General features: G+C 56.1%; 2 protein-coding genes across 4 annotated transcripts in view; one reads left to right on the top strand and one right to left on the bottom strand.

Annotated features, from left to right (window-relative positions):
- The window catches only part of POLA1 (DNA polymerase alpha 1, catalytic subunit), a 212,587-nt gene extending 208,284 nt beyond the window's left edge, over positions 1–4,303 (top strand). For all 3 annotated transcript variants that reach the window (XM_086608844.1, XM_086608834.1, XM_086608824.1), the window contains exon 38: positions 4,134–4,303. In XM_086608844.1, coding sequence (XP_086464970.1) covers positions 4,134–4,303 — 170 coding nt within the window. The remainder of the gene's footprint in view (positions 1–4,133) is intronic.
- A 6,171-nt stretch (positions 4,304–10,474) lies between these two features.
- Positions 10,475–17,781, bottom strand: ARX (aristaless related homeobox). The gene is made up of 5 exons (XM_086608811.1): positions 17,589–17,781; positions 15,749–16,469; positions 14,381–14,426; positions 12,004–12,338; positions 10,475–10,715 (listed from the first exon to the last, which is right to left on the bottom strand). Exons 1-5 carry the CDS (start codon positions 17,779–17,781, stop codon positions 10,475–10,477), a joined length of 1,536 nt encoding a protein of 511 aa, XP_086464937.1.
- Between the last annotated feature and the right edge of the window lie 736 nt (positions 17,782–18,517).

Genomic DNA, 18,517 nt, shown 5'->3' with positions numbered 1-18,517 from the left:
AAATTGCAATAAATGGAAAACACACGGTCAGGTACAGGTAAGCTCCAAATATTTCCCCCCTTGCCGCCAGCATCAGTACAACAGTATGGGGTAAATGGACGTCAGGTACCTTTTGAATTTATTTATTTTTTCCAAATAATATAAAAACATACCTAGGTAGCTAAACAAGGACTTGGATGGTGTGCTGAATTTGACAGGGACATCCAGAAGTTCAGACTGTGTTTTGTGAAGTGTACAAGGGGGTGGTTATGTTGTGGGGAAGAGGGTTAACCGTGTGCTTGATGATGTGATTCTAAAATCCTTATCAGAGTCAGTGATTTATTAACTTCAGAGAATGCAGTACCTGAATTTTAATTGTATGCAGTCAGAAGCATGACGTCTTTTTTTTTTTTTTTAATTTTCTTTAAAATAATTGTAACTTTCATTTGTGTATTTGTTTTGGTAGTATCTTTTGTATGCTCTGCATGTGTATAAATTTATCTCTTTATGTATAGCCCTATATGCATTCTGCAGCTGCGGTCATCTTAAAAGATTGCTTGCCACCGAACTTGGGTATTATTAAAACAACCGCAGGGTGATAATAGGTATAGAACTATTTCGGAACGTGACTGACTACTGAAAGGCAATTTCAGTCAGTTTGTATAGCTGAGTTTTCAGCAGGCCTTAGGTGCGTTATTGATTCAATTCTCATTTAGGAAGAAAGTAGGAGCTTTTATATGCATCTCTAAGTTGGATGGTATGGTAACTCGAAGGTATTGACTGGCTGTGTGATATACGACGGTCACAGTTGTCTTTTACTCAGAGGAGCACAGAGTGATGCTGGTTGTCATTCTTACTCTGCTGCGTGGCAGCGTAAATAGTCCCCTTTCTAACCAACCTGGTGGGAAAAGTCAATATCCCATCAGCAAAGGAGGTAAACACATCAGGAGCTGTGTCCTCTCTCATCTTCCCCTGCTCTGTATTACTACAGTTCTTTAAATCTCTTCTCCCCAGTCAACAGATGCACTCGTGTCATTCAAATGCATGGTGTGGCTGTGCTGCGGGCACAGCCGCTGCCGCCTCTCCTCCCGGAGCTCCCGGCTCCCATTCTCTTATAATTGAAACTTAAAATTGGCCTCATTACTTCAACGAGGCCCCTCATATTTCTCCTTTTTTTTCAGTCCACCCTTTCCTGCTTGCCTCTACGAGGGTAATTGCATCTAAGAAATGTTTGAAGCGTACTGTCAGAAAGGTTATTGCGTATAATTAAAGTTTAGATTTAAGGGAGGGGGGGGACTAGGCGCTCTGTTAGTGGGACGGCTGGAGCCTGAATTGGAGCTGTACACGGACCTGTATTTTACTTCCCTACTTTCAGCCCTGGCTGATTGTTTGCCTCCTTGTTCTCATGATTCATGTGCCTCCCTGCTCTGTTCACGTGTGCCAGCTGTTTCTGCGCATTGATACGTTTCACTCTGGTCCCTCCTGAGCTCCAGGAAGCTTTAAACTATTTTAGCCTAGGTTTGAGCTACCAGGATGGTTTTTCCACAGTTTCTTGGTATAAAGAGCGTGATTTTGTGAGCAGTGGCAAGTGAACACACTTACCACATTGTGTATCTTGAAGGTGCATAAACTAGTTAGCGCTGAATTTGCAGCAAAGTTGGTTTGGTGTTTTTATGGATCGGGTTATTACAGTTTTCAAGATTTGTTTAATTAAACCCTACATTTAAATAACTTTAGGATCATTAAATATCTTTATGCCATAGTGACTTCAGTCTGTTAATGAACAGATTCTTGTAATCAAAGTTTTTATTGTGTCGATGGTGTAGTTTAAGGAAATTTTAATTCTGCTAATAGACGTAATGTCATTACTGTCTGGGTAATGATGCGAATGTGGTATCTTCAACTAGGCATCTTCCTCTGTTTGCTTACTGCCCAAAGTTTGCAATATAAATACCTAAAACTGAATGACAGCACAATACATACCTTCTTCACAAGGATGCATGAAAGGTGCTTACCAAAGTGCTTTTAATCAACATATTCAGTTACTCAAACCAGCATCGTTAATTTTAATTTTAATTTAATTTTTAAAGATGCAGAGCAATTGAATTCAGTGGAACTTTGTGAAGAACATGGAAAACCTAAGCAGGTGGCAGTTGCCTAGTAAAACATTACTGTTTGTATCGTATCCAGTAGATAGTCTGCTGAGCTCATCTTAAAACTTGTGAGGCTCCACAAAAATATTCGTAAATCCTCAGGGAGGAGGAATTCACAAACCCCAAAACTGTAATAGCTATTTCTGTTACCATGCCTCCCTTCCCTGCCGTCTCCTCCTGTAGCAGTCTTTGACTTGGCTGCTGAGACGAAGGTGTGTCCGATGGGATGTCTTCATCTCAGTCACATCGCAGAAGTGAGTCATTGCAAAAGTGAGTCATTTCTTCCCTCGCACAGGTGGACTCCAAAAACCAGCATGTCTCTCTCCTACAAACCCATCTTCTCTCAGAGAAACTCAACTGTTTGAGACACAACTGTTTTTTCATCTTAACTTAGGAGATGAAAAAAAGCTTGCCACGTAGTAAAAGCCATTTGAAAGGGGACGGAGGCTCCTTTGTGACATGTTCGTAAGCGTGAGGGGGGCAGCACAAACGTTGCGAGGGTGACAGGAGGAAATGAAACAACAGCTTTTAGGCAAAGCTAATGAGCAACAGAAGGATCGTGGTGGTTGCTCACAAGACACATGCTTACGCTGCGCCTAAATGGTTTGAAAGCTCGACCTTAAGTATCCGTGCCATGCTCTCCTAGTTCCACTTAACCTGGAGTCCCTCCTGCCTAACGGGGGGGAAACTGTCGGGGAGGGCACCTCGTTTTGCAATATATATCCTTGTTGTGTGCACAGTCATGCGGACTGGACTATCCAGCACTGCCTGTTCCAAGGTAACTGCAGACTCAGGCTTTTGGGTAGGAGCTGGTGTTCCTACAACGTGGAGTTGGTTGGAAAGGAGCGCAACCACACCAGACGGGCTTCAAGTTGGCGCTGATGTCTGTCAGTAGAATATTTTGCTCTTTTAGTCTTTGCCCACAGCTCTTGTAAAGCAAAAGCCAGACAACCACTCAAACAAAATACCTGGATTTTTTGGGGGTGGCATAAAATTTAACAGCAACAAAAAAATTAAAATAGAACAGTTTGGGCTTTGCTGCTGAAATATGTACAACCTCAAGCGTGTGCATGTGAGTTGGCACACACACAAAGGTACAAGTGAGTAAACATCTTGCACTCCAGACATTTGTTTCCAGGTATTATGATCAAGCGTCAAGGTATTATTGATTATTAATAATCAATATTGATTATTGATATCTGGGAAGGGCTATCTTCATTCATGTGTCAGGTGAACCCAATGACTTCTGGTTGAGATACCGGGCATCTTCTCTCCATTTAAGGATAGAGTAGCATGGAATTTCCCCTGTCTGTGCTACTGCCCTTTTCCTTCCAACACCTCCGTAGTGCTGAGCATTGCGATTCCCATCCTGCACACAAGGTGCACGTGAGAACTCACAGGATAGCTGATGAGGCTGTCCCAGGTTGTGCCAGTGCCAGTGTTAGCAGCAGCAGGGACGAGGGAAGTGAAGCTTGGTTTCCTTCACTTCTGAAGCCAGACTTGGGCAGAGTCTCTCCCTGCTTCAAACCCCTGGGGACCCTGCGTAGTTCTCACCAAGTTAAGGCACCTACTAGGTCCTTTCAGAGCCAGCCTTGCCATCACTTATTTTCTCTGCTGTGACTTAATGAACTCCCATTTCACTCCAGTTAGACAACAATGAACTCCCGTTTCACTCCAGTTAGACAACATGACTGATGAAGTGGTGCTTCTTGCCAGCTCCTGGCAGGAGTCGCTGCACCCGCGCCAGTGCGGCTGAGGGACCTTCAGCCTCGCCACCACCTGCGGGTTTGACATGGCCTCTGACCGGCTGATGCAGCACTGTGGGAGGGGAGGCAGGAGAAGGCAGCAGAAGTTGGGAGAGCTTGCCATAAATGTCGTCTTTGCTAGCTACGACATTCACCTTGGTTTAAAATACCATGAATCTCTGTAGCAGTGAATGCAGAAGTGCTTTCTTTTTGTGGTCTTTTAATCCTTATCTGTTTTTTTTCTTCATTCTTGTAGAGTATGCGAAGAAGCAACTTACGACAGAAGCCTCTGAGGCCTACAAAAGACTGAAGAGCACCGTAGACAAATGCCTGTCCATGAGTGGCTACTCAGAAGTGAACCTCCGCAAACTCTTCACCATCAGTGTAGGAAGATCTGTGGGAGAGTCCAATAATGAAAGACGGTGATTGACTGAAAATGGAGGGAGACGAGGGGCTAGTTCCTTGTTTAACAGTAATGATCTCTTAAGCAATACTCTGTTTCAGTATGCACAATGATGTTTTAATAATCTTGTCTCTTCGGAGGAGGAAAAACAGAAGATGAAAACGGGATTTGTGATTCATGTGGACATGAAATAGTCAAGGTGTTTTTATCTTCCGTTCTTTTCTTCGTTGACAAGCCAGGGTTATTAAAATACAAAGTAGTTCATTTTTGCAATGTATTTTGTTGTGTGTTTAGACCTATGAGGGAAAAGGGGGTGGGGGAATTGCTGCTTTAATTGGATAATTCCCAGTGAGAGTTGCTGGAATGTAAGTGATCCTAGACTTTGCTCCAGGGTATTTAGTAGAGGTGCTCTCAGGAAGAGAGGTTAGTAGAGGTCTCAGTAGGAGCACTAATGTTTTGCCTTTTCACAGTTTATCTTCTTCCTGATCATAAACATACCAATTAAAAACAATACTAAACCTAAATGCCTTTAAATGCCCTAATACCTTCTGAACAGTGGTAAGGAGCCTTTACTTTCAAATTTGTTAAAGAAGGACTGAAACCTGAAGGTGCTTAAAATAGGGACCATCTTTTTATTAAGAGTCTTTCCATGTGTCTTTAAGCACAGTGTTTTGCCATGTTGAAAACGTCTGTGCGGATGTAGAGACGTGCACGTGTACAAAACCCGTTTCATACATTCACGGGATATAAATATATGTCATTTCTTTCCATACAAAGTATCTGAAAGTAAGCAAGCGATAGGGAAAAATATGTTTCGGATGGCATTGTAACTGATAATGGGGGAAGGGAAAGCTGTTCTCTAATAATTACTGTATTGGAAGTTTTAAAGGTTTTATAAACAAATTGTATTTTTCATTTACTTTTAATAAAATGACAAGCAGATATGACAAGAAAAGAGCATAAATTTGGGTACATGCTTTTGTACACAGAATATTGTTGTGTTTGCCGTTAAGTTTGCAATGTGATATATTGATGTAAGGTTATAAAAATTTCCTTTTAAATCTTTAACAGTATAAAATGTAAAGTTTTCTTAACACTTGAAGGAAAAAAAATAAAGTTTTCTAGTAAAAGAGAACTAGATTTGATCATCTGACTCTTGAAAATACTCCATGCGAGGTCGTATTGCTCCAGACTTGTCCTGGTTTTACAGAAGTGCTTGCGTGTCCATTTTTTGGATGGTGGGCCATTGACAAAGGGCACATGAAGGAAAAGTAAGAGCGTCGGCATGAACATGTTGGGTGCCAAAGGGATACGTGTGTCTGTGTTAAGAGTACTTTATGACATTCGTTTGTCCCTGAGTGGCATCAGAAGATGCCGTGTGTCAGTATGGGTAATGTCTATTCGAGGATGCCTAAACACACAATCGTCTTCTGAGCAACTTTTTGGGGGCTAAATCCTTTCATTTTCACTCACGTTGAGTCTCAGTACGCGAGAAATCAAACCCACTCGGTCCCTGGTTTTGTGTTGGTGGTGTCTCACCCCTGGCCAGCTGTCGTTCCTTCCCGACCTGTTTAGTTGGGTTTTTGTAAGAGACTTTGTGTGGAGGCTTGCCTTGGCGAGAAGGTGGTGCTGCCTGAATGAAACATTGATGTTGCAGCTCTTTGAAAGATCCCATTTCCCTGTGATTTGACGCAGGGCTTTTTTTTTTTTTTTCCCCACTTTTTTCGTGTCCAACTCAATTGGGAATATGAAGATACTACTGATATTAACCGGGTAGAATGCCTTAGGAAAGTGAACAGCGTGACCTTCTCCTCCAAACGTCAGGTATACAAATAAAATGGATAGATACGGCATAACCTGACCCCGTGGCACTTGTATGTATCTGTATAATTACAGCTGAAGAGCCTGTTAATTTGCAAGTTTAGGGATGTTTAGATTAAATGAGAGTGTTGTGGAATGATTGTGTAGGGCACAGCAGCGCAGAGTAGCCTGGCGAGGGGCTGTTCCCTCCCGCACGGCCGGCGGAGGAGCCCGGCTCTGCTCCTGCTCCTGCTCCTGCTCCTGCTCCTGCTTCTGCTCCTGCTCTGCTGCGGGGCAAAGCCCCGGAGCCCCCCCCCCAAACCCCAGTCAGCCGCACGCCGGGACGGGGGAACGGAAACGAGGGCTTTTATACCCCGAATTGAGGCAATTTTTGATTCCGCTCAGCGGAGTTGCTCAGATCGGAGCTGAAGTCTTGGCAAGGAGTAAACTGGATTTCCACCCCCCACACACACCACCCCTAATAAGCTCTGGGCACCGTGCCGCGCCTTGGCCCCGGAGAAAGGCTGGGAAACGCAAAATCATCTTTAAATACATTAAATGGAGCCGGTAAATGTAGCGCTGTAAATAATTCGGGAGAGATTGAAGTTCGCAGGTTTGCGTTTTGAGGCTCATCTGCCCCGAACCGCCTCCCCTTCCTTTCCCTCACTCCTGCCTCCCCCCGCCCCCCCCCCCTCCCCCAACGCTGTTAAAATTAAGGTTCGTGTTTATTTGTATTTATTTGCAGCTGGGGGAGAGGAGTGTTGATATATGAAGACGGTAGCCAGGTTTCGCCGATGACACACGCGATACGAAGAACAATTCCCATCCGCAAACACGTTTGTTGCCGTGCCAGACCCCCCCCCCCCGTCCCCCCCCACCCCCCACCCCTTGTCGCCGCCAAAGGCACTTTCCTAACGCCGAACCGGCGCACATCTTCCCTCTCGCATCCTTCCCCGTCTTCTGCAGAGCACCTTAAACGTGCCTTAATTGAATAGTTCTCCCGCACCCTCCTTATAGCAGTTTAATAGATTAACTCATCTGTGCCAGCTTCGAATTTCAGCTTAAAATTCCTTCATCCCGAAGGCAGCATTATCAGGTTGTTGGAGGCTGTTTTCAAACCTTGGTTTTGAATAGCAGCGGCTCTGCATTAATTTAACCACTAAGCTAATAAGTAGGTTTCGTTTTGTTATGCTAAGCTTTATTGCTTTTCTTTTGATCAGAATGGTGTTGTTGAGCAAAGCAGCAGACAAGGCATTCTTTGATGAGGGAATTAGCGCTCTATTCTTCCTCTATTATTCATAGCACAGTGGAATATGTAAGTACCTGAGGGTGTCAAAGGAGAGCAGGCTCTATTGCAAAGTGTTCGCCTTGTTTCTCTCAATAGCTGACTATGAGATGATAAACCGCTTAATACACTGCACTAATTGGATGAGAGCAGAAAGAGATGGGAATTAAGGCACGGCGAAAGGAGAAAGTGCTACCAGCCTTCATTCACTCTTTCACCACTTTAACAGCACCAAAGGAGGCACAAGCTTTCTATAAGCAGACTAGGGGTTTTGTGCGGAGATAAAATGAACCTGTTAGTGGATTCAAGTAATACACTAATTATTGCACAGTATAAATACCACTACTGGTTTTATAACACGGAGGTAAACTTCTTTTGAGAAGGTTATAGGATTGCTTGGCAGCAGTATAGATCCTAATAAGGGACCAGAGTAATAACCCCCTGGATTAACAAAATTGCTGCTTGCAGAAGTATGATTCGGGCTTTTACGAAGATTTCAGCGGAATGAATAAAAATGACTGAATGACATTTCTTAATGCGTAATGGCTTGATAATGATTCCCTTTTCTTTAAAGCAAAAATGTATATTTCAGGCGGCACTGTTAATAATGTCCAGGGAACAAGCCCCATCTTTCACATAAAATTTTGTCGCGCCTGTGGTGGGTTTTAGCACTCAAAAATACGGTTGGGGGCGGGGGGCATTGGAGGCGGGGGGGGGAGGACAGGGACACACACGGGACGACACACGTGAAACGCCGTGGGTGGAAGGGGGGAGCTTCGGGGAAGGATCGCGCCGGGCTGCCAGGCGCGATGGCTGCTCCGGCGGCGCTTCCCGGCCGGCGGCTCCCGGAGCCGGGGAGGCCCCCGGTGCGCTCAGGTGGCCGGGGTGAGGCGGGGGGGGGGCAGGCTCGTTCCTGGTCTCCAGCCCCCGGGCTGCGGTTGTGGAGCGATGCCGCGATTAGACCAAACCACCCGAGAAAATCCCACAACACCCTCGACTGCGCTCCGACGGCCGGTCCGGCCCCACGCCCGCTGCCCTCGGGGGGCCGGGGCTTGGTGGGGGAGGGGGCACCGGGGCCCATCGGGGCGGGGAAAGGGCGCGGGGAGCGGGGTTGGCCGCTGCCCTCGGCGGGGCAGGGGCGGCGCGGGGGTTGCCGGCAGCGGCTGCCGTCCCTGCCCAGAGGGTTCACGCGTTTCTGCTCCGTGGAAGAGGCAGAAGAGAGAGCTGGGTCCAAAAACAAGAAAAGGAAACAACAACAACAAAAAAAAAGAAGGGTGGGGGGATATAAAGGAAATAGGAAGAAAAAAAAAAAATAAAAGGAAGTTCATCCCGGGGAGAACGGAGCGGCAGAGAGAAGGAACAGGAGCAGAGAAACTTCCCTGCCCCGCGGGAGGGCTGGAGGGGTGCGGGGTGCAGGGGCCGAGGGGAAGGTGTAAACCAAGCGCCCTCCCCAAATCCTCGTTTTTCTCCCCTGCTCCTGGCTCTCGGCGGAGCTAGGGGCTGCCCCATCCCCGCCCGGACGGGTGCCGGGGTTGCGTGGGGCATCTCCCCGCGCCGTGGGGTCGCTGGCACCGAGAGGCAGGAGGGCCACGACACGGTGCCCGCGGCAGGGCGCGCGCAGGTACAGCCGTAGGTGCCCCCCGCCCTGGTCCCCGCCATCTGCAAACCCCCGTCCCAACGGGGCCGCCGGCACCTCGTCCGCCTCCGAGCCCCGGCAATCGCTCCCGGCCAAGCGACCCGCGCGCCGCCCCACCCCCCCCAAAAAAAAAAAAACAAACAAAAAAAACACGTGGAGGCTCCCTGGCAGAGCAGGGTGGCGGTGCGCTGCCCCCGGATGCCCCCGGCCCCGGGCGCCCGCAGTGCGGCCCCCGCAGCCCCCGCAAGGACCGGGCTGCTGCTTTTTTCTTTTTCTTTTGTTCCTTTTTTTTTTTTTTTTTTTTTTTGGTAAACATATATTTTGTTTATTTTCTGAACGTGGCACTTCTCCACCGGATAGCAAGGAAAAGTGTTAACAATAACGACATTACACGGAAAAGTACTGTACCATCGCCTCTTGAGGGTTTCAGAAACCTCTACAGTTAATAAGTTAAATAAAGGGTTTGTACATAAATATTTGTCTAGGAACCCTATTATATCTACAACACAGTAAGAATCTACAGAATGACAAACTTTTACAACACTACACTGAGTGCAATTGTTTTATAACATTTCAAATATACAAAGCTCTGTTCTTTTTTATAACAATGGTATGTACAGAATCAATAATCACAGTTTAGTGACTTAAACAGTCCATATTCTAGCAGTGTATTTCCCTTTGGTTTGATATAAAAACCTTGGTTGGTGTAGTGATAAAGAATATAACAAGAAAAAGATATACCCTTTCCCTTAAGTGCACTGGTTATCTTACAGCATCAAATTTACTTTCAGCCTGCACTGGCAGCATCCTTGGTTAGCACGCGTAATTCGCTGCATCAACATGTAAAATAGTTCTCCAGTGCTCCTAACAGACCAACTTAACATCCCGGGATGTTATTTTAAGAAGATGTGGGTAGCTTTCCCCCCTCCCTTTGCTTTTCTTTCTTAATTACAATTCTATTCATTTCTTTTTTTTTTTTTTTCCTTTTTTTCTTGCCAGATAAACAGAAGGAAAAATATTTAGTGTAGGTAACGCTAATATATAATAACTTTTATTAGGGCTTTTTTTTTTTTGTTTTCCTCTTTTTTTCCCCTTAATGCTCAGAGAGCAAATGAACACATCGTACATTTAAGAAATGTACCAGCCAAGGAGTCACTTATTCAGGAGCTTGCAAGCGTCGGTTCACTCATACGAGGGCTGATGCGAAAGGCGCTCGCTGTCTTCGAGTTCCTAACTCGAGAACCCACCACAGTCTCAGCTGCTGGTCCTCTCTTTTTTTTTTTTTTTTTACTATTATTATTATTGTTATTTCCCCCACCCCGTTTGGTCTTGATCCGTGCTGTCTGAGGTGACTTTTATTTGACTTTTATTTATTCGTGTACGTACTCTCCTCTTTTCTTTCTCTCTCTCTTTTCTCTCCCCCCTAAAAAAAAAAAAACCCACAACCCGAACCCCGAGGACGGCAACCGTGTCTTAGCACACCTCTTTCCCCGTGCTGTTCCCGGGGAGGATGTTGAGCTGGGTGAGCTGGGCGGCGTGTTCCTTGGCCTTCAGCCGCAGGGCGGCGATGCTGGAGGCCCGCCGGTCGGCGGCAGCGCTAGCCGGGTCCCCCAGCCCCGCCGAGCCCACCGCGCCCTCGGCGGCCGGCGCCGGTTGCCGCAGCAGGGCCGCGGCGCTGGAGGCGCTGCCCAAGGGGGCCATGGTGGAAAAGAGCCTGCAAGGGAAGCAGAGACCGCCGTCACCGCCGCGCCGGAGCCCACCGGCTCAGCCCGCTGGGGACGCGGCGGGGACGAAGACACGTAGGAAAAAACCCGACGCTGGAGAGCAAAAGATTTTTTTTGGAGGCGGGGGAACCGCCGAGGCTGGTTCTTCACGACTTGCCGCTGTCGGGGCCCCTGTCGCCAGGGGGTACAGCTGGCGGTGAGGGGGTTGCGCAGGGAGAGGCACCGGTAGGGGCTTGCTCTTTTAGCTAGCGCGAAAAAAAAAAAAAAAGAAAAAAGACAAAAAGAGAAATCCCCGTTCCTACGAAGGCTGCGCTCGCCCCGTCCATTAATCGGGCCTCTTCCCCCTCCGCCTGCCCTGGCGGGCCGGGCCCTGCGCCCTGCGCCGCGCCCCGACGGGGCGGCCCCGGCTCCGGCTCAGCCACCGCGGGCAGCGCCCGGAGGCCTCAGCGGGGCAGAGCGCAAGGACGGAGCGCGGCGGCCGCGGAAGGTCGCCCCGACACGAGCCGCACGAAGCTGCTCAAACCCGCTCATGCCCACGGCTAAAACCCCGCCCGTGGGGGGCCGCGCGGGGCGCGGTGCGGCGCGGCCGGCGGCGCTCACGGCAGCCGGGGTGTGACGGCTTCGGCTCACCCCGAACCGCCGAACACCGGCACCACCACCCCCCCCCCCCCCCGCCCCGAGCAAAGCGGACGCCACGTGTGCACGTAGGGCAACCCACGCCCGTTTAGTTCCTGCGTGGGCGCGCCGCTTTCCGCACGCCTGCCCCGCGCGGACCCTGCTCCGTCCTTGCCACCTGCGCGGGGCTGCGCGGCCCCGCGGGAACGCCCGGGCTCCCCGCGAGCTCCGCCGCCGCCGCCGGCGCCCACAGACCGGCCGTCCCCACGGGGGACCCGCCGGACCCGCGGCGGTGGAGGGGGCGGGCGTGAGAGCCGCCCTCCTCCAATGAGAGGCCGGGGCGGGAACACGTGACCCTCGCGGCGCCCAATCGGCGCCAGCCGCCAGCGCTCCAAGTTCGAATGCCGGGGCGGGCCGCGCGAGGCGCGTCTCGCGTGGGGCCGCGCCAAGGCGCGGGCCGCGTCCCCGCGCGGGCGGCACCGGCGCGGGGCTCCGCGGGCGACCGCGGCCGGGGCGCCCCCGAGGCGGCGCGCTGCGGCTGCGGCTGCGGCTGCGGCTGCGGCGGCGGCTGCGGCTGCGGCTGCGGCGGCATCTCCCCGGCGGCTGTCGCCCCCCGCCCCCAGGGTCCCGCGAGGTGCCGGGTCACGCGTGGGCGGGCGGTACCTGCCGAAGGCGGGGCTGATGAAGGCGGGGTGGCGGAACACGGCCGCGCCCAGGAAGGTGCCGAGGCCGAGCGGGGTCCCGCCGGGGGGCAGCGCCGCGGAGCCGGGGGGCGGCGGCGGCAGGCTGGGGAAGGCGGCGGCCGCGGCGGCGGCGGCGGCGGCGGTCCAGGCGGAGTCTAGAGCTGGGTGATGAGGAGGGAAAGGACTAGCATCAAGGTATGGACTGAGGGGGTGAGTTGCTGACAGGGGACCAGGGAAAGGCAAACCTGGGGGGTGTGTCTGAGCCCCAGCCTTTTCCCTCTTCCGCCACTTAGCCCTACGGTTCTGGAACCATACCTGAAAGCCAAAAGAAAAACCGGTTTTAATACGCCTGCCCACGCCCTCGGCGGGGCGAGCCCCGCGGGAACCACGCACCGGCCCGACGGCGACCGCTCCTCCGCCTTCCTGCGCCCGGCGGGGTGCTGGCCGGGTACCCCCCAAGGGGGGGCCGGCCCGCGGGGGCCACGCGTGTCACAGCGCCGCGCTGCACCCTCCGGGCGTTGCAGACCCACCCCGGGGGCCCACACGCGGCTTTGGCGGGGCCCCCGGCCCTGCCCCGGGGGCTACAGCAGCCCTCCCGTTCCCGTCCCCGTCCGGCCGTCCCGCTTGCCGGCAGGTCGGGGCTGCGGGCAGCTGCCGGCGCGGAGGGCGCTTGGCAGCAGCGCTCTTGCCGTGCTGGAACAGCGGGAAAATGATTTCCCCGTGGGGCTAAAGCGGGTTTTTATTCTGCACGCACACCCACACCGGGAGCTGCGCGGCTTTTTTCGCTGAAGTGAATATTTACAAAAGATATCGTTTGGGGATCATGGACTTTTTTTATTTTTGTTTTTCCCCTCCTTCGGATTTAGAGCGAGGGAAAAAAAAATATCGTGGTTTCACTAATGTCTGAAACGAAGAAATAATTTGCGAGGCAACCAAAGCAGCAAATACACGTTTCCAGGCTGCCCTTTCAGGATCTATTTCACGAAAGTTACTTCGGACGCCACGGCACCGCCGTTCCTTGCCTCTTTTCCCCCTACCCCAAAGCAAAAATCGTGAACTAACAGGGGCTTCAACCAGGAGGGAGGTAGAGGGAAAAATTAAAATACCGCATGTCAAAGGCAAAGAAAATACTCGCTTAATAACGAAGTGCGAGGCACCACACGCACCTAAGGAGAGAGATACTTTGAGAAGGGTCACACGTTTGTCATTTTTTTTTCGGGCTGGTGCGGGCCGAGTTGCCCCTGTTAGGCTCGGCTTTGTAAGCTCGGCGTGGGGTCCCTTCTCTCCGGGAAGCGAGGAAGGCGGCAGCGCTGCGGGTCTCTCCTTATGGTTGTACAGCGAGAACTGCTCGCCACGCGCGACCATCTAGGAGGCAGCCACGTAGGAAGAGGCATCGCGGTGGTGGGGAAGCCACCAGCCTGGCACGGAGGCAGCGCCTCTCCCAGCTAAAACTCAATTAGCAAGCCGTCCTCGCTGCAATTCCCCCTTATTGAATTAATAAGTCTGAGTACACCCGAAGGTAAACGAAGGGACTCTCATAATTCATATTCCCTTAATTACGTCTTCTCTGTGAATAGAGGAGAGAGAAAGGGGGTGTCTTTCTTTTAAAAAAGTTATTTAACTTTCCCACGACTTGTTCCCCTGAGCTGAAAATACTGATTTGCTGTCACATCTCTGTTTGACAATGGAGAAATGTGTCAACAGAAAGGAGGGGACAAATCTCATCATTAGCCCCTCTAATGCAAGAAGCTGTTGTGTATTAAATGAGCCATATGGAATTTATTATGCTTTATCAGCGCCCGATTTTAACTGTAAAGTGATTTGCTCAGCTTCAAACCCCGAGACATCTGTTTTCTGTTGGCAATCAGGGCATCCCAATGTTTATCGTCTCTTTGGTTATGAGACCCGGGTTGGGAAATGCACTCTGGTATGGGGCGGCAAACACCTTTAATAGCATTGCACTCACTCACTATTAGATCAATGCAGGCTTATTGCTATCAAAAATGGGAAATCAAATAGCATTAGCCAGCTCCTTGTGCAGGCGGAGAGGAAATCAAACAACATTTCGCCTTCAAATGGCCCTGTTTGTTCTAGCACTAAGTGGGCTTTTATGAAGCCCGATTGGAGATTTGATGGCAGCCAAATACCCGGCTTGCGGCCGAGCGGGTCTCGCTAACAACCGAAGCCCCGCGGGGCCCCCGCGTTTTAATCACACGCGGTGCCGCCAGCCGATGGCTCAGACCCGCCGGGGCCAGGGGTGCCGCCGGGGAGGGCCGCGGACACCCCATCCTCCCCCATCGGGCACCGCCGAGGAACGCCCCGGTCCCGGTCGCGGTCCCGCCGCCGCCGCCACTCACCTGCACTCGGGCTTCGGTCAGATCGAGCCTCATGGCCAGCTCCTCCCTGGGGGAGACACACACGCCGCCGTCAGCCCGAGGCACCGGGCGCCCCCCCGAGCCGCCCCCCAGCCCGCGGCTCCGAGCCCCGAACGGGCCCGGAATCCCGGTGCCCGGGGGGAGCAGGGCCGGGCGGCGGGCAGACGCCGCCCGCCCATCGCCCTCAGGGCGGCCCCGGGACGCCGAGCCGGCCGCCCGTCGGGACTCCCGAGTTTTGGAGCCCCCTTCCCCGCCGCTCCCCAAATTCAGCCGCAGCCGCTGCGCAGGGGGACGGCACCGAGCGGCCACACACCGCGGTTCGCATTGCCACAATTACGGCAAATCGGGAACCATTAAGGCGTTAGAAAACCGCTCCTCAGCTCCGTACCCGAACGAGGAGCGCTCCCAGCTCCGCCGGGGCCCCTCTGCCGCCGGGCCGCCCCCGCAGCCCCGCGCCGGTCGGGCACGGGAAGCCGCGGAGGAAAAGCCAAAGCCGTAAAAGCACCAACCAAAAAAAGCGCGATATATTCATATACACATCCCCGGGCAGCTGCTCCCGAGGCCACGGCCGGGGCCAGGTGAGCCCCGCGGCGACGCCCCGGGCGACACGAGAAACCGAGGGCGAGGGAACAAAACGCCACCTCGGACCCCCCCCTCCCCCGCCAGCTTCCCCCAGCAAAACAAATGAGAAACCGGAGGAGCCTCCTTGATGGAAAAGTGCGGGCTTTGCGGGGCTCAACCCTCCTCCGGGCTAAAGGCGGGGGGGGGGGGGGGTATTTTCAGGCAGCGCGGGGAGCGGGCAAGGAAGGGGCTCTGCCTCTCTCCCTGCCTGCGCTTCCCGCGGAGGAGCCGCCGGCCAGACCCGCCCCGCACGGCTCCCGTTTTCAAAGGCCAAATGCCCCCGAAAGTGCGGGCAGAGGCGGGCCTGGCCTCGCCGGGCCCCTCGGGGGCGGCTCCGGGGAGCGAGGGGCCCCGACGCGCCCGGCCGGTATTTTTAGGCAGGGGCGCTTTGATTTCTGCCCCTGCCGGGGCTTCCTCGGCCCGGGCCGGGGTCCAGCCCCATGGGGAGCGCGTAACCGATCCCGGCGGCGGCCGCAGCGAGGGGGGGAGGAGAAGAGCGGGTAAAAATAGCCCCCGGCGGCAGCCTCCAGGCGAGCCTGCCCGGCGCTGCCTGGCCTGGGTCCCCCCGGAGCCCGGACCTGCTCCCCGACCCCTCCCAGCCCAGGCGTGCCCGGGGCTGGAGTCACCCCTGGGGGCGGTTTGGAGGCGGGGGTGCAGCACATGGTGGCTCCGTCCCGTCCCTCCGGGGTTCGCCCGCTCCGCGCTCGGCCGAGGCCTTGGAACCGGTACCTGGTGAAGACGTCGGGGTAGTGGGTTTTCTGGAAGGCCCTCTCCAGCTCCTCCAGCTGGTAACTGGTGAAGGTGGTGCGGTAGCGGCGCTGCTTCCTCTTGAGCAGCCCCTCCTCGGAGTCGCTGCCGGCCGAGAGGCAGACGCTCTCCTCGCCGTCCTTGCCTTCGCCGTCCTCGGGGTGCAGCAGCAGCTCCTCCTTGGGGGACAGATCCCCGCCCTCCGCCCCGGGGGCCGCGGCGGCGCCCCGGCGGGCCTCCTTCAGCAGCCCCCCGCCGTCCTCGCCCAGCAGCTCCTCCTCCTCGTCGTCCTCCAGCTCCTCTTCCTCCTCGTCCTCCTCCTCCTCCAGCATCTCTTCCTCGTCCTCCTCCTCCTCCTCCTCGGCGGCCGGCGCGGCGGGGCCCGGCCGCTCCTCGACGTGCGCGGCGGGGCTGCCCAGCTCGTCGCGGGCGGGCGGCGGCGCCACGAAGGGCGCGTTTTCGCGGTAGCTCTTGCTGCGGCTGATGCTGACCTGGGGCGCTTGGCTGATCTTCAGCGTGTCCCACGGGGCGGCGGCGGGCACGGGGCCCGCGCCCCCCTCCGGCCGCCCCTCCGGACGGTCCCCCCGCGGCCCCGCCGCTCCCGGCGGCAGCAGCCGGCCCCCGCCCGGCCCGTAGAGCCGGCGCAGTTTGGGGGGAAGGTGCAGCTCGGCCGGCTCGAAGGGGGGGCTGCCCTTGGGGGACCCTGCGCCGGGAGGGGGGTTAGGTGGCCGCAGCAGTCGGGTGGGGCGGGCAGAAATGGGGGGAGAGGGGTGCGGAGAGAAGGGGGGGGGGGGGGGTGGGGAGAGAGAAAGAGACACACGATCAGTGGGATCAGTGCGAACCCCACCCCCGTAGCCCTCCTTCGGGCACCGTTTCGCACCCCGCGCCGAGATAAGGCCCCCTGACACCGTACCCTCTGACCGGCCCCTGCCCGCGCCGCTGCTCCCGGTTGGGAAGAAATTCCTCCCGGCGGCAGAGCCTGGCCCGGCGCCTCACTCCACGGCGGGACAGGCGCCGGGGGGCTCGGCCAGCCCGGGCCCTGCCAGCACCTCCCCGGCAGCGGCCACCGCAGGTCCCCGTCCCGCACGGCGGGGCTGCGCGGGGCCACGGCGGAGCAGCGCCGGTCCCTCTGTCCCTGCCCGGCGGCCCGGGGCTCCTTCGATTTATTTTGTTTTGTTTGTTTCTCCCTTCGTATCGCCTCCCGCCGCCCCCCAAGTTTCCTTTTGGTTTTGGATCAAGGAAGCCTGCCCGGCTGTGAACGCCGGGGAAACGGGAGGGAGGCCGTTCGTGAGAGTTGCCCAGCCAGGCTTCCCGCGGCCCCGGCGCCGCCGAGGAGCTGCTCCCAACTTCGGGCCAGGGGCGGGCGGCTCCCGGCGCCCCGTTATTACCGCCTTGCCCGCTGCCAGGCGCGGCTCCCAGCTCGCTCGCCGAGATCCGTTACGGATTTAAGGAGAACGGGCGAGCCTTCCTCGGTACGGATCACAGCTCGCAGCGATTTATTTTAGCTTAAAAAAATTACCCAGATATCGAAAGCAAGAGCAACCTAAAGCGGCGGTACCCGACCCGCACGGAATTAACCCGCATGAATTTCGGGTACGGCTCCGGCCGCGCTCCCTGGCCGCGCAGCAGCCGCTGACGAGCGGAATAACGGGATAACGGCGGCCGCGGCTCCGACGCGGCGCCTGGCCGGGCGGGCGGGGAGCGGGGTCGAGGCCGAGCCGCGGGCTGCGCCGGGGGGGGGACGCAGCCGGCCCTGCCCTGCCCGACGCCGGGGAAAAGGTGCGGGGCGAGCGGGATGGGGCGGCGTGTCGGCGGAGCTTACCTTGCGCGGCCTTATCGGTGTCGGGGCGGGCGGCGATGGCGGGCAGGCTGGGCGCGGCGCCCAGCAGCCGCACCTTGCAGGGGCTCCGCCGGCCCAGGATGCTGTCGATGCAGTAGGAGGACAGCAAAGTTGGCGATTTACTTTTGCATTCGGGGCGCTCGGCGCAGCTCTCCTCCGGGTAGGGGCCGCTCATGGCGGCGGCGGCGGGGCCGTGCCGTGGGGCCGGGGCGGGCTGCGGCGGCGCGGACGCCCCCGCGGCGCTGCCCTGTGCCGCCGGGACGCCCGTCACGGGGGGAGTGAGCGGCGGCCGCGGCGCTCTTGAGTCCCCTCGGCTCCACGTGCGGGCAGCCGCCCCCTGATTGGCTCTCGGCGGAGGCCGGGCGGCCGCCGACAGACGGCGCCCGGCAAACCCCGGCTCGGACCTCCCCGGATCGGCGCCCGCCCCGAGTCGCCGCGCTGGCCCCCCGCCCCGCCCCGTCCCGCCCCGCCCCGCCCGCCGCGCCCCGCCCCCGCGCCCCGCGGGCGCCCCGCTCCGTGGGGGCGGCAGACGCCGGGGAGCTGCTCGGGGGAGCCGTCGGGGGCGGCCGGGATGGGCGGTGGCGGAGCCCCCGCGGCACGCCTCGCCCCGTCCCCCCTCCCGCCCCGACGGCGGCCTCGCTCCCTAACCCCGGGCGATGCCCGAGCGGGACGGGGTGGGCCCCGCCGGGGGATCCGCGCCGGGTTTTCCCCCCGGCAGCCCCCCCGCCCGCCCGGCCGGCGCTGCGCGGCGCAGGGGCGCGCGCTCGCCGCGCTCGCAGTCCGTGTTTGAAAATACCGGGGTGCGCGATGGGGGCTCCGCCGTAACAAGCACCTGGGCAGCACCTTCGGGAGCGAGGGCGCGGCCCCGCCGACCCGGCGCTGCCGGTTAGGGCCGCCGCGGGAGCACGGGG

This window comes from Tauraco erythrolophus, chromosome 1, assembly GCF_009769465.1.
Source record: "Tauraco erythrolophus isolate bTauEry1 chromosome 1, bTauEry1.pri, whole genome shotgun sequence".
NCBI lineage: Eukaryota > Metazoa > Chordata > Aves > Musophagiformes > Musophagidae > Tauraco > Tauraco erythrolophus.
Note: the sequence above shows the minus strand (reverse complement) of the source record. Positions and strands in the feature narration are given on the sequence as shown.

Coding starts and splice junctions, on each gene's coding strand:
- ARX (XM_086608811.1), bottom strand. CDS start 17,781: ATGAGCGGCCCCTACCCGGAGGAGAGCTGCGCCGAGCGCCCCGAATGC. Junction 14,427..15,748: donor TACCCCGACGTCTTCACCAG/GTACCGGTTCCA, acceptor TGTCTCCCCCAG/GGAGGAGCTGGCCATGAGGC. Junction 10,716..12,003: donor ATCAGCCCCGCCTTCGGCAG/GTACCGCCCGCC, acceptor CTTCCCTTGCAG/GCTCTTTTCCACCATGGCCC.